A 19,394-nucleotide genomic window follows, 5' to 3' on the forward strand; every position below is an offset into this window, starting at 1 on the left:
ACATACATTATTTGTCTTTCTCTCTCTGACTTATTTCACTAAGTATAATACCCTCCAGGTCCTCCAGACAGAATTTCATTCTTTTTTATGACTAAGTAGAATTTCACTGCATATATATATACACACATATACATATACACACAGGCATCTTCCTTATCCATTCACCTCCTGATGGACACTTAGTTTGCTTCCATAACTTGGCTATTGTAAATATTGCTGCTACAAACACTGGGGTGCATGCATTTTCTCAAATTAGTGTTTTTGTTTTCTTCAGATGTACATCCAGGAGTAGAACTGCTAGATCATATGGTAGTTCTACTTCTAGTTTTTGAAGAACCTCCATACTTTTTTCCACAGTAGTTGCACCAATTTACATTCCCACAAAGAGAGTACAAGGGTTCCCTCTTCTCCACATCCTTGCCAATATTTGTTATTTGTGGCAAAGGATACAGTTTTTTCCTTTTTGTCTTTGAACATTCAATAAATGATATTTCAAGTAGCATATTTGCAGCTCTCCACTATTCCATACTTTATCAACTTAAGTAATTGTATTTTCATAAGTTATTTTGTTTCTTAGAGGATCCCTAGATACAGTGGTGTCTGTATCTACATGGCATAAGGTGGGAAAGGAATTGTTATGTGATCATATAGACACATTATTAGAATATTTAATGGTAAATTACCCAAAATATAGATAAAAAAGAACTAAGTATGATTCATTAAGAAGAACTTAAGATTACAGTGAACCATCAGATTTAATTTTGTGTTTAGCTTGGGTTTAAGACAAATATCCCTAAACAAGTCATTTTGATCTCTTGATCCGAGTTCATAATCTACTTTATGGATAATAATGACACACTGAAAGAACTTCTCTAATTTATGCTCACAAGTCTCAGACACAACCTGCAGCCCACTGTAATATTTAACTAGAAACTACATATCTCCTTTCTTTAAATTCACAAGGTATAGCTCAATATACTGTATACCTATATATAGCATTTTCTTCACTTACATGAAAGGTATGACCTAGGCAAGACAGTAAACTTTAGAGAAGGGATCATGAGAGGCAATCAAGTCTCTATTTTAATTTGATTCTCAGTAAGAATTAAATTGCTAAAAACGGAACTGATCAGGATCATGAAACTATAGTGTCTGGTCTTCCCCACATTTTATTGTTTTAATGCTGCTTCTTTACTTTTATTATGTTTTTTAACATAATTTAACATTTGACAATGTCAGATTGTCAAGCATACTTATGATGTAGCATATGCACTTGCATGCATTTGGAATCCTCTCCCTTTTTTCCCAATGTTTTGAATTTTGTAATTTAAAGGGATATCATATGGTATTGATTATATTGTGGCTACCAAAAATTATAGGCAAAGTATCTTAGACAAAATATATCTTAGAGGCAATTTATAAAGAAATACAAATGATTATTACTAGAAGTTTTAACATTCTTTATTATAAGTAATTATAAATCTCATTATATTTGCATATGATATTCTATAATAAAGATATATCCTGAGAGAATGTAAAATATATGTGAACACATGAATACTTGGGTAGTGATAATGATTTTGAGAACCCTCTGTTAGTAATTACAGCAGGAAATGAACTTCTGGGTAGTTCTTCCATCATTGGTTTTTATTTACTCTATTAACTCTTTTACCCAGTCCAACTTAAAACAAAATACTTTATCTTATTTATGTGTCAGGATTATGATTACAGTTTCTGGATGGATAAAAGTTTTTTATTCTGCAAACAAAGCTATCCTTTAATCAGTTCATCGGCACAACTTTGCCCTCATTATCTTCACAAGTAATACCTTGTATGCTAAACTTAAATAAAGTTTCACAACATTTTTAGCTTACAGTTATTGATTTAGAGATGTTCATATGACAATAAGTAACTTTTCATATTTGCATTTCATGTAATTTAAGTGGAAATGTTTTTAAAAATAAAAACACTAGGCTGACAAGTATAAGATTGTTCATATTAACACTGTTATGGAAATGACAGGGCAGCCAATAAACAAGCACCACTCAGAGGGTTGGAGTACTCAGATGTATTACGCCGGCGGGCTCAGAGGGGCTTCTGCTCCGAAGCTCTGAGCACCTCCAAGACATGTGCATGAGGTTTCACAGGGTTAATTACAAGCTTGGGTTACTCGGCCAATAGGCATGGAACAGCTTTAGCAGCATCATTATCACAAAAGTAGAAGCAGGGAGGCAGCAAAACAACATTTCAAGGCCAGATATGTCTCTTTGAAAATTCAGCTGGCTAGCAAAAAAACATGAACAGGGAATCCGCAATCCAACACGGCACTAATTAACTTAGATTTATGAGTTAGCCCAGCAGAACTCAGATCAGTAATCTGACACTTATTACACTTAGATTTGTGAGTTAGCTTGTTAGCCCAGCCCGGCTTTTCCTTCACAACACTATTTATAATACTTCCAATTCTCATCAACAATAGAATGAATTAATTGTGGTATATTCAATGGAATGCTCTACAATGATAAAAACTAAAGTACAAACAACAACATGAATGAACTTCATACACTTAATGTTGATGAAAGAAGCCAGACATAAAAAAGTACAAATATGATTCCATTTATATAAAGCTTAAAACTGGCAAAACTATGCTTTTAGAGTCAAGATAAAGGTTAGTTTCTTTTGTGGGGATGGGAGGGCATAATGACAGGAAAGGGAAATGGGAGGTTTCTGTATTCTGCTTATATTCTCTTTCTTGATCTGGGTACTGGCTACAGGTATGTTCACTTTGTGAAGATTCACAGAGTTGGACACTTATGATTTGGACCAACTTCTATATAACTTAAACTTCAGTGAGAAGTTTATATGCAATTGATTCTTGTTATTTGTAATAGTTAGGTTTTATTAAGTTGCTGTAAAAATGGAATTAGCAAATATTGAGTTATTGCTCTTGAGGGAATACAAGATCTGGTTCCCTTCAGCCTCTGGTCACAACATTTTTGGTTTGGTCAATCAGTACATAACCTTGTTTTATGTGTGTTTTTGTTTACAGATACCTTATTTAATATATATTATTGATTCATTAACACTGACTCTTTGGCAAACAGCACTATGTAACCCAGGCCTAAATGAAGCTTACCTAGTGCACATATTTTCTCCATAAAGCACACCCTAGCCTTCTTGTGCTTAGGAACACTAAATGGCACTTCAACACTATGCTGAGGCCATTTAAATGTTTTAAAATTATTATGAGAGAAGATTATAGTGCTCACCACAAAAAAATAAAATTTATTTTCTATTTCTTTTATTTTGTGTCTATACAAGATAACAGATGTTCATTGAACTTGGTGTGGTATTCATTTCATTACGTATGTAAATCAAATTATTATGCCGTACACCTTAAACTTATACAGTGCGACATGTCAACTGTATCTCAATAAAACTGGAAGAAGCAAAAAAGAGTACAGCAGAGTAAGAACTCAGAACAAGAAGTTTCTCTAACATTTTTTGCACAAAATTTCCACAGCATATTTGATAAGGAAAGTGAAATAACTGTATTTAACGTTTTTTAAAAAAAGCAACCTCTGTTAACAACTGCACTATATATATATATATAGTGCAGTTGTTAACAGAGGTTGCTTTTTTTAAAATATATATATGTGTGTGTGTATGTAAGTGTATGTTATTTATACCTGAGTGTACAGATACGTGTTATGTATTTATGTATATACACATTTATATCAGTATCTTTTAAAAACAAAACATTCATTACCCACATTTATTAAAATAAATTTTCTCTTTCTTATTTCACATTGTAAATTTTAAGTTTCTCGGCCTTGCAGTTTTCTTCAAGAAGCTAGTAACTAATGGGATTCCTTCTTTGAGAAGACAGGCCCTCCTAATTAGCAATTGCTAGTGAAAGGAATCTCAGAAAAATAAGAGATGCTCAGGCTCTTTCTCCTACAGCTGTAGAGGGCAGAACATTCTGAGTCAGAGGGGCTGTCCTGGTAACATACAGAACAAAAGTCTAGTACAGAGGCTGTGTGTGAAGTTACAACTGTAATCAGCCTGTTCTACTGTCTATGATAAAACCATCCTTAAAAATCTTTACTTGTAACAAAGGAATCTCTCAAGTCATGTAGTTTCAAAGGAGTTTTGTATTTCCTGTGACTCTAACCTGTATCTAAAAAAATCTGGTTTTTTAATTGGTTGTCTTGTTTGGCAAGTGAATGCCCTGGGAAGAATCTTGTAACTTCTGTTTGTATTTTGAAGATATAAATATTTGAAATATAGTTTTGTTAACCATAAAAATTTTGAAACTTTATTTCTTTCCACCTTCATGCATAAAAGTAAAATAAGTTGACTTATCTGGTAGATTCTTTATCTTAAAATCTGTGTGTATTAATTTAAAATTGGATTAATTGGACTTCATCAAAATTAAGAAATTCTGCACTTTCAAAAAAACTGCTGATAGGAATAAAAGGCAAGCAATAGACTAGGAGAAAACATCTGCAAACCACACAAGTGATTTGAAAGGGCTTGTATTCAGAATGTAAAAAGAATTCTCAGACTCATCAATAAGAAAACAAAGAGGCAAACATAAAAATGGGCAAAACATTTGATGTATACTTAACCAAAGAAGATATATGGATGGCAATTAAGCACATGAAAAGATGCTCAGCATCATTAATCATTAGGTAAATGCAAATTAAAGCCAAATGAGATATCCCTTCGCAGCTACTAAAATGGCTAAAAGTTTAAAAACTGTCCATACCAGGCATTGTCATCATCTTAGATGATAATAACCATCTAGCTATGGGAAAGTTTGTGAAACTATTTCTAATCTTTCATAAGAAAGGTACATAAAATACATGTAAAAGTTATCAGTCAAGTCTAATTTAAAATAACAAAAAAGGGGGTGGAGGTATAACTCAATGGTAGAGCATGTGCTTAGCATGCAGGAGGTCCTGGGTTCAATCCTCAGTACTTCTATTAAAGATAAATAAATTAAATAACAAAAATGAAGTCTAGTCAGTGAATCCCCAAAGATAAAACACTCCCAAAAAATACTAGCATAACATTAGATGGTTACTCAAATTGCAGTGTAATTTTCCAAACCAACCCTAACCCATTCTCAACATGCTCTCACACAATATCTTCTCCACCCTTCTCTGTGATTAAATTAGGAATTAGTCTTTCAACTTCTTAATAACAACATATTTTATATAAAAACTTAAAAAATATACGTTAGGCCTCTTTAGTAGTTCCACCACATACTAGCTATGTCACCTGGGGCAAGTTACTGAGCATCTCTGTCTCAGTTTCTGCTTCCACAAAACAGAAATCTTAATAACACCTACCTTCTGAAATTGTTATGATAATTAAATGAGTTAATATTTGTATTTAGAAAAGTAACTGAGACATAATAATCATGATCAGGGTGTTTGGAAAATTAAATTATAAAGAATATAGTGACAGCTTTTTGACTTCTGAAAATATTTCCAACATTTGGTACTAAGGGAATATAAAGCACTTCTCCCAAATCTGAACTTTCCTTTGACTTTACACTGAGAACTTTCAATATTTCACTCCTTACTTTTTTTCCTCTGAGTGTTAAAACATGGAGTAGTCAAGAAATCTAGATAGATAGGTAGACAGACAGATAGATAGATACACAGATACATGGATAGTTATATAGATACATAGATACATAGGTACATAGATTGAAATTCATCAAAATTAAAAGCTTTTTTGGATCAAACAGCACAATCAAGAAAGTAAAAAGACACACTACAGAATAAAAGAAAATATTTACAAGTCATAAATCTGCCAAGAGGCTATATTACAAAATATATAAATAACATTCACAACTCAACAATAAAAAAAAACTACATTTAAAAAGCAGCAAAGGATCTGAAAGATATTTCTCCAAAGAACTTATACAAATAACTGATAAGCATATAAAAAGATGCTCAACATCATAAAGTACTACGGAACACAAATAAAAACCACAATGAGATACACTTCATACTAACCATGGTGGCCACAATTTAAAAAAAATAAAAAAGGACATAACTAGTGTTGGCTATGATATGGAGAAACTGAATCACTCATACATGGGTAGAGGAAATGTAAAACAGTGTAGCTGCTTTGGAAAATAGTGTGGAAATTCCTCAAAAAGTTAAACATAGAGTTACTAGATGACTCAACAAATCCACTCTTAGGTATATGCCCAAAAGAACTCAGAACACGTATTCACACAAAACTTGTACATGAATATTTATAACAGCATTATTCATAACAGCCAAAAAGTAGAAACAAACCAAGTATCTATCAATGAATGGATAATAAACAAAATGTTGTATGTACACATAATGGTATATTGTTCAGTCACAAAAAAAGAATGAAGTACTAATATATGTTACAACATGGATGAACTCTGAAACATCCAAGCTAAATCAAAGAAGCCAGACAGAAAAGACTACATATCGCACAATTTCATTAATAAGAAATGTCTAGAATAAGCAAATGTACAGAGACAAAAAAATAGATGAGTCCCTGCCTGGACTTGGGAATGGAGGAAGGCGTAAAATGACTGCTAATGGGTACAAAGGTTTTGGGAAGCATAAAGCTCCAGAATATGAAACTATTGTGGAATAAGATAGTGGTGATAGTTGTACAATTTCGTATGTAACTAAAACCCACTGAACTGTACACTTTAAAGGGGTAAATTTTAAGATTATGAATTATATCTCAATTTAAAAATATCTAGTACCGTACTGCTTCTCAAACTTTAATCTGCAAAAGAACTACCCATGTATCCTGTTAAAATGAAGATTCTCAGTAGTTCTAAGGTAGAACCTGATATTCTGCATTTCTAACAAACTACCAAGTGATGCCAGTGCAGCTGGCTGCTCCATGAACCACAGTGAGAAGGAAGGCAGAACGCATTCTTTCACACTCTTACTACTGTTTACCTCTACGTGACTTACTACACTTGAGGAAAAAACTGCCTTAAATTTAAGGAACTAAGTTAGACCAAATGATCTGTGACTTAAAATCAGAAGTTTAGGTTAATTTTAAGACAAATTAAATTCAAATTTTAATTAGCATATTCTAGGGAGAGCATTATACGCTGAACTAGAAAGCTGGAGAACCAGATTATACTCCTAGTTCTCTTCTCATCTGGCTGCTAATTTAGAAGAGTCACTTATTTCTGGCCTTTAACTTTCTCACTTCTGAAATGCTGAGAATTTATTATTCTTTCAAATTCTTTTCAGTTCAAAAATTATATGATTATCTGCCAAGGGATCTGAGGATTTCTTCCAGTAAAAGAAGTGAGTTCACAGTTAAGAACTCAGTAAAGAACCAATGGAAGTAGGGAGGCAAGGGATTCCACACTGAGATCTCTGATAACTTTCCTTACATTATCTTTTTCCATATAGTAAGATCATAGTTCCTATCATTTCATGTTCTATCACTTAGAATCATACATCCAATAAAAGCAAGTTAACGCAAGTTCTCTATGTAAATATAATGCTTTTTACAACCTTGAAGATCAGCATTACAGCCTGTGAATGCACAACACCCCAACACATGAGCCAGAAAGACACACAAGGTATGGATACCTTCTGCCAAAAAAATTATGAATACTACACAAAAGTCAAAGAAGTTAATCACTGACACAGTAAACCTGTGGCATTCTGCATTTAACACCTAACTGCTCTGACTATGCCCCAAGGACACAGAAGTTTCACGACACAAAATAGTTATTTTGCCGCAGCACTAATTGAAAGCATGTGTACTGGAAGGCAAAGTACGGAAGTCATTAACAAACAATGAGTAGAACAGGCTATTCAGAATCTACATCTTAATAACAATGATTGTTCCCCAGTCCTCCAGAATCTTTTACATATTTAACCCTGAAGTAAAAAAAAAAATTTTTTTTGCTTCTCTTGACAGGGAAAAGGGCATTAAAATGTAAGCCAACTCCCAATGCTGGTAGTAGAAATAAAGAAAACTGGAATTTTGGATAAAACTAAAAGGATAATCTGAAGAAAATGAAAACACTAACTCAAAAAGATATCTGCACTCCCAAGTTCATTGTAGCATTATTTACAACAGCCAAGATATGGAAACAACCCAAGTGTCCATCAATGGATAAAGAAAATGTGATGTATGTATATATAATGGAATCTTATTACACCATAAAAAGGAGAGCCTACTATTTGTGACATCTTGGATGCATCTTCAGGGCATTATGCTAAGTGAAATAAGTCAAATAGAGAAAGACAAATACTGTATAATCTCATTTATATGTGAAATCAAAAAAACCCTGAGCTTGTAGATACAGGAAACAGATTGGTGGTTGCCAGAGATGGGGGTTGAGGGGTAGGCAAACTGGGTGAAGGTGGTCAAAAGGTACCAAATTCAATTACAAAATAAGTCATGGCAATGTAATATACAGCATGATAACGATAGTTAATACTACCGTGTTGTACATTTGAAAGTTGCTAAGAGAGTATATCTTAAAAGTTCATATCACAAGAAAAAAGAATTTGTAACTATATATGGGGATTGGTATTAACTAGACTTATTGTAGAGATCACTTTGCAATATATACAAATATAGAATCATGTTATACATCTGAAACTAATATAATGTTATGTGCTAATTATACCTCAATTAAAAAAAATGTTAAGGATAACGATGAATTTGAATTTGGCAACAGACTAGATGTAACATAAACCAGTCCTTAACAACTCTTTGTAGACACAAGAAAAAGGTTTTATGAAAATGTCTTAGACAATGAGTGTGCCCAACAGGGGTCTGCTTATCAAGAGAGAAATCAAGCTTTAGTGAAAGTTTTAAAGGCAGTAAAGCAAGGATATGCAAACACTCACTGAAAATAAGTTAATGAAGAAAGACAGGAGCCTCTACAAACGTTTCTATATTCACCTTGGACTTATTCCTAGCAAATGTTAAAAGTCTCCTGCGTAAAATTCTTCTGAGGGAAGAGATTCATTCATTGCCAAGTGATCTAAATATATTAGAAATCCAGATTAAAAGAAGGCCAAATTAACAGGTTTGCATTACAATCCTTTCATTCCTCAGTTAGGTAAGTATGAAGTTCACATATGGTTGCTAGTTTATTTGGGGAAAAAAATCAATACTTTGGATGTTAATTCTGATTTCTGTTTTCTTTCTCTCACTTTTTCCTCTCATTTGAAGCAAAAACTTTATACCGCTACAGAAACTAAATGGATCAACTAAACTAAAAACAATAGCTAAGACAAACTTATGCAAAATGCAGGTATGTGGGTGTATGTGTATTGAGGGGGTGGTAAAAAAAAATGACAAATAAATTACACTTAGAAATAAAACTTAATTAACTTAAACTACAATATTTTTGATTTGGGAAACTTAGACAAGAAATTATCCAAGTTTTCCTTTGTCAATAAAGCTACCACCATGTACACCAACCCCAATGAAAAAGCCACTCAAGATTCGACTCTGGGAAGAAAAAATCATCTTTCTATTAAAATAAATAAAGCCAGGAGGAAGATGTCTGCTGCTTCCCACAGACATCTTCCAGTGGAAGAGAAAAAGTCCATTCACAATAAGAGAAAATCAGAAACACACAATAATAGAGCTGCTTCAGAACATGATTCAGCCAAATCTGAAGCCATTCCTACATATTCTGAGTTTCTCAGTAACATTACCAAATACTTCCTTTTGTTTAGTTTGGAGCTGGATTTCTGTCATTACTCATGAAAGAGACATACTGCTTGCAACTTATTTGTATCCACGTATTATATTAAAGCAGGGCCCCTAGGAAAGTCTACTATGTAATAAAAAATTGTTTTTTCCAGAAAAGCTAAGGAACAGAGTTACTAACTAAAAATCATCACATATAAATAAAAAATTTTTCAAGAATTGGAAGACATTAAAAAAAAAGCAAACTTTTAAGCATTACAGAAGGTAGTTCAGAACTTACTATAAAGTCACTGCAACTCTCAATATCACTTTATAATTGTACAGATGTCTAAAGATATGTGTACAGGTACCTTTAAAAATCAATTCCTTTTTCAATCCAACTTACCTATTTCTTTTTGAATGTTTATATACAAAGTATTTGTATACATTTATATATAAGTATACATTTATATACACATATTTACATATTATATATAAGGTAAAATTTATATACAAAATATATATTTACATATACATTTTAGTCAGAGAAAATATACAGATTTCATTGGTTCTTTTCAGCAACTTTTAGAAACATATCTTGTCTAACTAAGCCATACTTACATATTTGGGCTGGATATTGTATGACACTCTAAAAAGACATGCATATTATAGTTTCTAAAGTGATCTATATTTCCCAAGTATATTAAGATGAAACTATCTCAAGATATACCTGAGTTTTTATAAATTGTATTTTGTTTTAAATTACTATTTTTTTTATTGTAAGCAAGAAAAGTATTTAGGAAAAGATAATTTTTCTGGGCTAGAGCTAGCAAATTTCAAATTTCAAAAAGTAAAATTTGGATATCTATTCCTTACTCTCAAAAGGTTCAGAAAAACATAATCATACAGAGAGAGAGAGAGAATTATGAAGCATATATGGCACATACTTAACAGCGGAGGGTATTTGAAAGACCTTTGTATTATTCTTGAAACTTTTCTGTAAGTTTGAAGTTATTTTAACAGTAAAGTTTATGCTGAACTTAGTATTGTGTTGTCATATTATTAGTAGGGTAATTGATGATTATTAGAAATACATTTATTTTCTACTCTTTGAACTTGATTTTTTTTGAACTTTATTTTTATATCTATGACCCATTTTTTTGAGATTTTCACTTTTAACTTATTTCTCATGTCTAAGAACTCCAAGCTTATGAAGCCTTCATCCATTCATACTATTCCCAAAAGCCATTTGCCTTTTCATTCTGGTAATATTTTCCCCCATGTCAAATCTATCTGATGTCTTGTTTAAGCATTTTCTTTTATCTTATGGTTGTGAGGTACCCATTTAAAGGTTTAGTATATATCTACCTATATTTGCTTCCAGTTTGGAAAAATAAGATGAAAAGATAATAGAACTGTGTGACATAGTAGGACTAGGACAGTTACTTAATTTACCTATTTCTGTAAGTACTACTCAATTTGAAAGAGAAAAAGAATTTTGGTGAATTTTTACCTTTAAAATAGCTTTTAATCTTTTTAATGTGACTATGTACTTCATTTCTGTGGTAGTCATGTAGTAGTTACCACAAAATGTAAGATTAGAGACGCAGATATGGCATATCCATGCAAAAAAGAAAACTAATTCAAATATTTGCACAGATGTTTTACAGAGATAACCCTCTCATTGAAACTGTTTTGTACATTAAGAAATATCTAAATGTAATGTAAACATAAAATTTTACCTAGAATGCATCACAATCTAACAGTACCCATGCCTTTTATGAGTTAGTTCTTGTGGAACACAGGAATTACTTAAGAAGTTGGATAAACATACAGAAGCTATTATATGTAAATATAATAGCCTTGGGTGGAAGTTTTCCTTTATAGGAGCAATATCCTTCTTTGGCTAAAACCATAGGCTTTGGCTTTAAAGTTGATAGGTTTAAATCTCAGCTCTGCTAGGAAAGAGTTATGTGATCTAAAGCAAACTATTTAACATCTCTGAGCTTCCATTTCCTCAGCTGTTAACTAATATAATAATAATATTTACCTTGTGGGATTTGGGGAAAGATTGAACAAGTTCTTATATGTAAACGACTTGGAAATGGGACTGGCCCATTCAAAGCATACAACGTGTTAGCTATATTTTAGAACGGTTCTGCATATTTGAGTCTCATCTAAAAACCATGTCTACATTTTAGTCAAAAGGAACAAAAACTACAAAGAATTGAGATTAAAATCTCAGAATCAGAGTTTCACAGGTATTTTTCACTAAATGCACAGCTTGTATAAACCCAACAACAACAAAGTAGATAAATATATAACACAAAAACTGTTGAAAATGTAGAGATAACTTAATTAAAAATACACAAATAGAAACTTTTCATATACCTTTCTGAGTAAAAAAAAAAAAAGCCCAAATGTGGCAAAAATAAAAGTATAGTGAAAAACTGCAAATAACAAACTTTAAAAAAATGTAAACACTTTCATCACGAAATAGAAAAGGTGAATTTTTTATATTCACAGAACACACATAAAAATCTTCCATGTACTCACCCTCACAGAAATCATAAAATTAATCAAAACACTGTAAGCAATGTTCTTTTAATACAATCCAAAAATTAAGAAAGAAAAACAAAAAAGTGACCAAAAATATTATAAAATTTGAGAATTAAAAACTCATTGATTACCCATGGGTAGAAAGAAATCAAAGCAAATCACAAATTATATCTATGCTATAGCTACAAAAACATATCAATCTAAAACTATAGGATACAATGACCATTATAATATTTCAGGCTTCTTTCCCTTTATCATTAAAGAAGAAACTCAGTAATCTTAATAAAGAAACAGTACTCTTAGCACAAATCTTACAAAATCAGAAAAAAATTAGCTGAAAATGGTGAAATAAATTGATCAAGGTAAAAGCTCAAATTAAAAGAAATAAGAAAAAGTTTAATAGCCATTAAAACAATCTAAAGGTTAATACTTCTAAAAGCTCAATAAATAGAAAAACCCTTTTGAGTCTGTTCATAGGAAAAAAAGTGTTTATGGGTATGCGTGTATGATTAGGGAAAAAAAGGAAGCAAGTACTTAATATATAGGTATATGGCAACTCATTTGTTAATTGGTTACGGAATAATTCCCTAGAAAAGATAAGCTATTAAAAACTGAACCAAATGGACATAGGAAGCTTGAACAATTTTAATAGAACAGCCTAAAAGAAGGATTTAAAAAATATCACGTTCAAAGAGACCTGGATCAGGTGGTTTCACCAATGAGTTCCATGTAATTTTTAAGGAGCAGGGGAGTCCACTATTATTTAAACTAGTCCATGCCATAGAAAAAATAATAAAATCTCTCCCATTTATTTGGAGAAGTTAACATTATCTTCGTACCCAAATATTATAATAAAAGTACAAATACATATATAAAAATTCAATGCTGCCATTAAATAAAATATAAGTTTCAGCAATGTATCAAAAACATAGTATAATATGACCAAGTAGAGTTCATTCTAATTGAAAAAGAATAGTTCGACGATAGTTAAAGTATCATCATCAATTATGTCAAAAAATTGAAGGATAAACCATATGATTACAATCACGAGTGACAAAAAAAGTATTTCATAAAAATTTAGCCATTCCTAATAAGAACAAAGTAATTTAGCTATCAAAAAAATGTTTAAACATAATACTTCTTAACAAAAACAATAAGACACATAGAAATAATAATCCTTAGACTGCTCTGTTTAAATGTTTGAAGGACTTTTAATATAGCTAAATGCCTAAACTATGGTAAAGTTTGATGGCAAGAATTGAGAAAGAAGGACAAATTTGAAATTCTGTACGTATATATAAAACACACACACAGGCATACCTATGTACATACATTCATATATACAAATTCCATTAAATTCATATATAAAAATGTATGTATATCCCCTCACAGAAAATATATACCACATACATAATTATGCATTTATATTTATTCTATGTTGAAACACTAGCTTACCTGTTTAGGCAGTCGGAACAAGGAATTCTTATAGAAAATGTCCTTAGCCTGGCTCCATGTACCATCAATGATGATGATTGTGGAAGGATAAACAGGAGAATCTAATATAAATTCTTCCAAATTAGCAGCTTCAGCCCCTGGATATAATATTAATGTATCAGACTTCCGACAAACAGTTGAAAGTTCAGGATCTCTAAAAGTTTAAAACGAGAATCTTTATTAGCCTATGAGGGGGAGGTTATAATTCTTACTGAACTTCATTCAAAAATACATGTCAAAGCATTCTGGCACTGGAGATGTAGAAATAAACAGGATAGCCTCTGTCTACAAGCAACGTACAATAGTGAAGGGGAAGGAGACAAGTTAAAGGATCAATTAAAGGCAATGAATCTTATCGTCTTCAAACTAACAAATGGCATCTGCAAAAACATACAGTCAATATCATCTTTTAACAATGGTTCTTGAGATTGGGATCAAGGTAAAGATACTGGCTTTTACCATTCATAATACACATTTTACTGAAGGTTCCCAGTTACTGCAATAAGGCAAGAAAAATAAATAAAAGGCATAAATATCAGAAAGGAGTAAGTATAAATGACTCTATTTGCAGATAATAATGCTACTTACATAGAAAGTTCTGGGGAATCTATAAGACAATTTCTACAAATAACAAATAAATTTAGAAAGTCATAGTATACAGGGTTAATATAAAACCCAATTGTTTTCTTATGTACTAATAGCAAAAAACTGAAAATAAGTATTTTTAAATTCCATTTACAAAGGATACAAAAAGTAGTAAGTCTCTTAATTGTCCCCCCATGGTTACACCACGTACTCTAACAAAAACATAAATTAATCAATTACCAGATTAATATTAAATCAATAATATTGATCAGCTTTAGTTTAAAATTCATCAGTGAATAGTAATTTACCGAGTAAGCACTATATTAGGCACCATCAAAAAAAAACTGAACTTAATATAATGAGCTCAAAATGGGGTAGGCTATTTAGAAAAGCGTCAGGTTTCTCATCCCCAGGCACATTTGTGGAGGGGGGTTAGATAGCCGAAAGTCAGAGAGGACCCAGATAGCATCCACTCTACCACCAAAGATGCTCACCACTTTTGCAACAAAATAACCAAGATCCAAGTTGGCAGATCTTGGATAGATCCACATCTATCCAAGAATCATAGAGTAACTACCATTATAAAGAGCCTCTGTGTGAAACAAGGGTCACAGTGTAAATTATGTGACTGCTCGCCATGTGAAGAGCTCTGGCTGGTGCTTCCACTCCCAATAAAATGGCAAAATTCTCAACAGCAGCACAAGCCCAGAGCAAAGCTCACCTCTAGGGGCAAGGCAATGCAAATTGTGCAAAAGAAAACTCTGTATGAGAAAAGAATGCCTAACCAATAGTTTCAGAGAAGGGGAAAAATGATTTTATAAAGTTCTAACACGTTATTTTTATAATATAAAGGTAAAATAATAAAGGAAGGGAAAAGTTTGGCCAATTCCTTGGGCTTAGCACTGGGACTAGTCTTACTTAGCATTTTGATAAATGAACTGAAAAAGAAATCTCCATATTTTCAAGAGAAATTAAATTTTTCACCTAAAAATATGTATTAACTGTGTAGATAGGCTCAAAACAATTTGTGAAGACAGTGAATAGGCAGAAAAGCAACAAATATGCTTCAAACATAAGAAAAGACCTGTAGAAAAGTTTTAATATACATATAGTAAGTTATATATTTATAACATATAATTATAATTCTGTAATACACTGTGAAATAAGATTCAAGAATATTATAGAACTATCTGTGAAGATGTCAACTAACAAGCTGCTTCACATACTGAGCCTTATCAAAAAGAGTATTTTAAACATGACAAAAAAGGTATTCTATCATTTTTTAAAAATATGACAAGCCTATAACTAGAATGCTAAATATAGCTCCAGTCGCTGTACCTTAGGAAAGATTTAATGGGCTAGAAATGGATACGTATGTCTTTATTTATATAAATGTATATCGTATATAATTGTAAAAAAAAAAAAAAAAAGAAAGAAAAAAATGAACTAAATCTAACACATGTACCCTAACATCTTGAAATAAAAATAAAAATGAAATAAACAGTAAATATACATGCCTTTTAGGCTTAACATATTTTAGAATGGAATTTAGATAATGCTATAATTTGTTTATTCCATTTTTGTCTGTGTTGGGGAGGGGAGTGCTCTCGTTCATGTTTTGTTTGTCTTATATTATTTTGAAGGAGAGGCAGAAATCAAATTTTTTTACCACTTTCTATGTATCATGTTCTAAGTCTAATGGATAACATGGAGGAGAAAATTTTCAAAAATCTGTGCAAAAAAAGTATTAGTTTAAATTGCCTTAAAAGTTAATTTACCTTTCTTCAGTAAAGCGACGACCAATCTTGACTTTACACTTGTCTTGGGGGAGACATGCTGCTAGTAGAGGAACTGTCCGCAATACCTTGCTTTCCTATAATTAAAAAATTAATTATAATGTAGACTTTACTTAGACACACTTTTAAAACTTTTTTGATGAACACTTGATTCAAAACATTATGTATAATTTTCACAAGTCTTTTACTAGAGACCACAGTTTAACAAAAAGAACTATAGTTTCTCTGATTTATCAGTATTTAATATAACACAAGAACATATTTTTATTCTAGTCTGGAGTGTTCACACACTTACTGACCAAATAAGGTAACATTAATTTAAATAACGGATAAGATTATAAAAATATAAATTTATGTTTAACTAAATTGAATCATTTACTGACATATTTTTATTTCACTAGTAATTACATTTTGTAGTATGTCCACTTGAAGATAACTGCATAGATATTTATGCCCAGAAAGCAAGGAAGTGCTAAAAAAAGGGGGAGGCATATCAAAGGGACAAAGAAGCCAATCTTAAAGAGCATGCAATGGAACAAGGTGAGCAACAAAATAATTAACATAGTATTTGAATTATAACCTAAAGTGCAAATAAAGACTGATACAAATAAATAATTGAATAAATAAATAAATGGGAGAGAAGAGACAAGTCTTCCTTACAGAAGCCCAAGTTAATATAAACTCTACCCACTCAAAGAGGCAGAGCTTAATGTCTCCCTCCTACTTGAGTGTCATCTGGATTTATGCCCTTACTTCCAAAGAACAGAGTATGCAAAGAGAAAAATTAATAACTTCAGAGTGGAGAAAGCTGATGACCGTTTCTGTAAATTACATTAACTATCATCAGTGGCTTTTTCAATATTCTAGCTTCCAACACTAAAACCTCCTTTTCTGGTTGTCAAAAGAGCTCCTTCCTTAATCCTAGGAGAGTCAAGTGATTAGCTGTTCTGCCTCAGCGTCATACTTTCTTGGTTATTTTGGTCTGCAGTGCTCAGTCACTGTCTGGCGCTTCTCCACTGGCCCAACTGGGAATGTCATGTTTCATCCAATAAGTGACAGAGGCCCTTTCTAATCAGTTTACCTACATACAGCCCCAATGTTATATCTACCAATTTATATAATCCTGCATATATATATATAGATATATCTTCACAGGGAATAATTTGACTGTTTTTGTGTCAGTAGAAAAATGACAATGTACTTAAGGAATATCAAATATTACTTTCCTTTAAAATATCAAAGTTATTTAATAAATCAATATACACAATAGTAAAATTATATATGAATTTATGAAAGTAAAATAAATTTATAATTATATTATTTATGTTTACAACAGAAACAAATAATTATTGTAGTAACAGTATTCAACAACCAAACACATACATACATACACCCTCAGAGACATTTCTGTGTTTACCTCTCTCACCTCTGGGTCTCTGAAGTATTGATTAAAATAACATGCAAAAGGTGAATTTAAAGATGCTGAGAGTAGTTAAATTGGTTTGCTTAATAAAAAGTTCAAAAAGGAAATAGGAGAGTCAGAAGTTGCTTGTATTTTAACTAAAAAGAACATGTAGCAGGCTGGCGTCCTGAGGGAGCCTGAAAATAGCAGTTTGGAGCAGTTCCTATGATGAATGGGACTGGCACCAGACAGGTGAGAGGGGAGTTTTAGCACATTTTCCAGTGTCTCATACTCTTTTCTTCCCTCCTTACCATCACTATGAAACTTTGACACATAATTAAATCACTTTTCCAAACTTTTTTCAGAGTAACACCTGTAAATATGTCAAATTAAATAATGCCAAAAGATTTATAATGTTCCCAGGTACACGCCCCAATACTCCTCCCCAGGGGCAATCACTTTAACTCTTCCTGCAATTTCTTCCAGTAGTTGCACCCATATTTCTACATATGTCTTACTATTCCTTATCAATTATAGATATTACCTACAAACTACCATTTAACACGACCATAATAGCTAACTTTAATGTACATAATTCTAAGTGCATTTTATATATATATATATATATATATATATATATATATATATATATATATTCATTTACTGTTCATAATACACCAGTAACAAAGTATACTTTTTTTATTGTGACCATTTCACGAACGGCAAAATTGAAGCAGAGAGGTTAATTATCTTGCTCAGGGTTACAGAGTTTACAGAGTTATTAAGGATTAAAACTCCTGAGCCTTACTCTTAATTGCAGCATTTTTTAACTATAGCCTGTCATAATAAATGAAAATTCAGCTTTCTTACATCACTTCTTACCCTCACATCTGCTAATATTTTTAGATAAATCAATAAACAGTATTTACATCACTATGGCTACATATACATTGTTCACAAAAGGTCAAGCAGTTTAACATTATATTTCTTCCTTGTAAAATTTTTTGTTATTTTTGAGATAATTACTCCTCCTTCAAAAGCCTGGAAGAGTTTTAACTTCAGTTTACACTAAACCCATTTTGTTCCATACATGAACTAGTTTTGTACTGATTATAATTTGTAGTTATCTATGATCTCCTTCCCTCCCCTCTTCATTACTGTGGTTAATCAAGAGTCACAAACACACATACACACCAGCACATACATAATGCTCACCAATATAGGAAAGTATTAACTAAAAAGTCTTTATATGCAACATATATGCATATTTCTACATATGTTTATTTTATATATACAAATAAAATATATAGTTGTTCTATTCACTTAAAGAAATAAAAAATTTATTTTATACATTCATTTTATGACACTAAAATGCTGAGAATGACCTCTACCTTAACAAGAAAAGACATCAAGGAATATGAGCTACCATCAAAATTTTAAAAGCAATGATTTTCTTAGCTCTTGGCTCATAAAATCTAATTTTTCTTTATACAAAATTGTTGGAGTTCTAAATTTCTATATACTATTCAATAACAGTTTTATAAAATAACATCATTTTATGAAATCATACAGTTTTTATCTGTCTATAAAGCATATGATACTATTTTATCATATAATATATAAAAGAAACTATTTTTGACATCAATCTGTTTTCAGAAACACTGAAGATCTGAGAGGGATGGGTATGTTCATCTGTATACTTCCTCTTGTGTACTAATATTCTATTTGTAAGTGTGTATTTTACAACATCTTACTCACCTCTGCTGGATGCTGAACTATGTATAAGTGCGTAGAGACGTGTAGAGGATGCACTGGTAGAAATGGACACAAACACACTTTCTGAGGCCGGCTAAAAGGCAGAAAGA

General features: G+C 31.6%; 1 protein-coding gene across 4 annotated transcripts in view; it reads right to left on the minus strand.

Annotated features, from left to right (window-relative positions):
- The window catches only part of DTWD2 (DTW domain containing 2), a 155,159-nt gene that overhangs the window by 55,556 nt on the left and 80,209 nt on the right, over positions 1 to 19,394 (minus strand). For all 4 annotated transcript variants that reach the window (XR_012505602.1, XM_010971521.3, XM_074360529.1 and 1 more), the window contains exons 2-4: positions 19,288 to 19,378; positions 16,110 to 16,204; positions 13,708 to 13,900 (exon numbers count right to left, since the gene is read on the minus strand). Coding sequence is in view for 3 of the 4 variants with exons in the window: in XM_010971521.3 (XP_010969823.2) it covers positions 13,708 to 13,900; positions 16,110 to 16,204; positions 19,288 to 19,378 (379 nt within the window). In the remaining variant the exon portion in view is untranslated. The remainder of the gene's footprint in view (positions 1 to 13,707; positions 13,901 to 16,109; positions 16,205 to 19,287; positions 19,379 to 19,394) is intronic.

The sequence above is a fragment of the Camelus bactrianus genome, chromosome 3 (assembly GCF_048773025.1).
Source record: "Camelus bactrianus isolate YW-2024 breed Bactrian camel chromosome 3, ASM4877302v1, whole genome shotgun sequence".
Taxonomy (NCBI): domain Eukaryota; kingdom Metazoa; phylum Chordata; class Mammalia; order Artiodactyla; family Camelidae; genus Camelus; species Camelus bactrianus.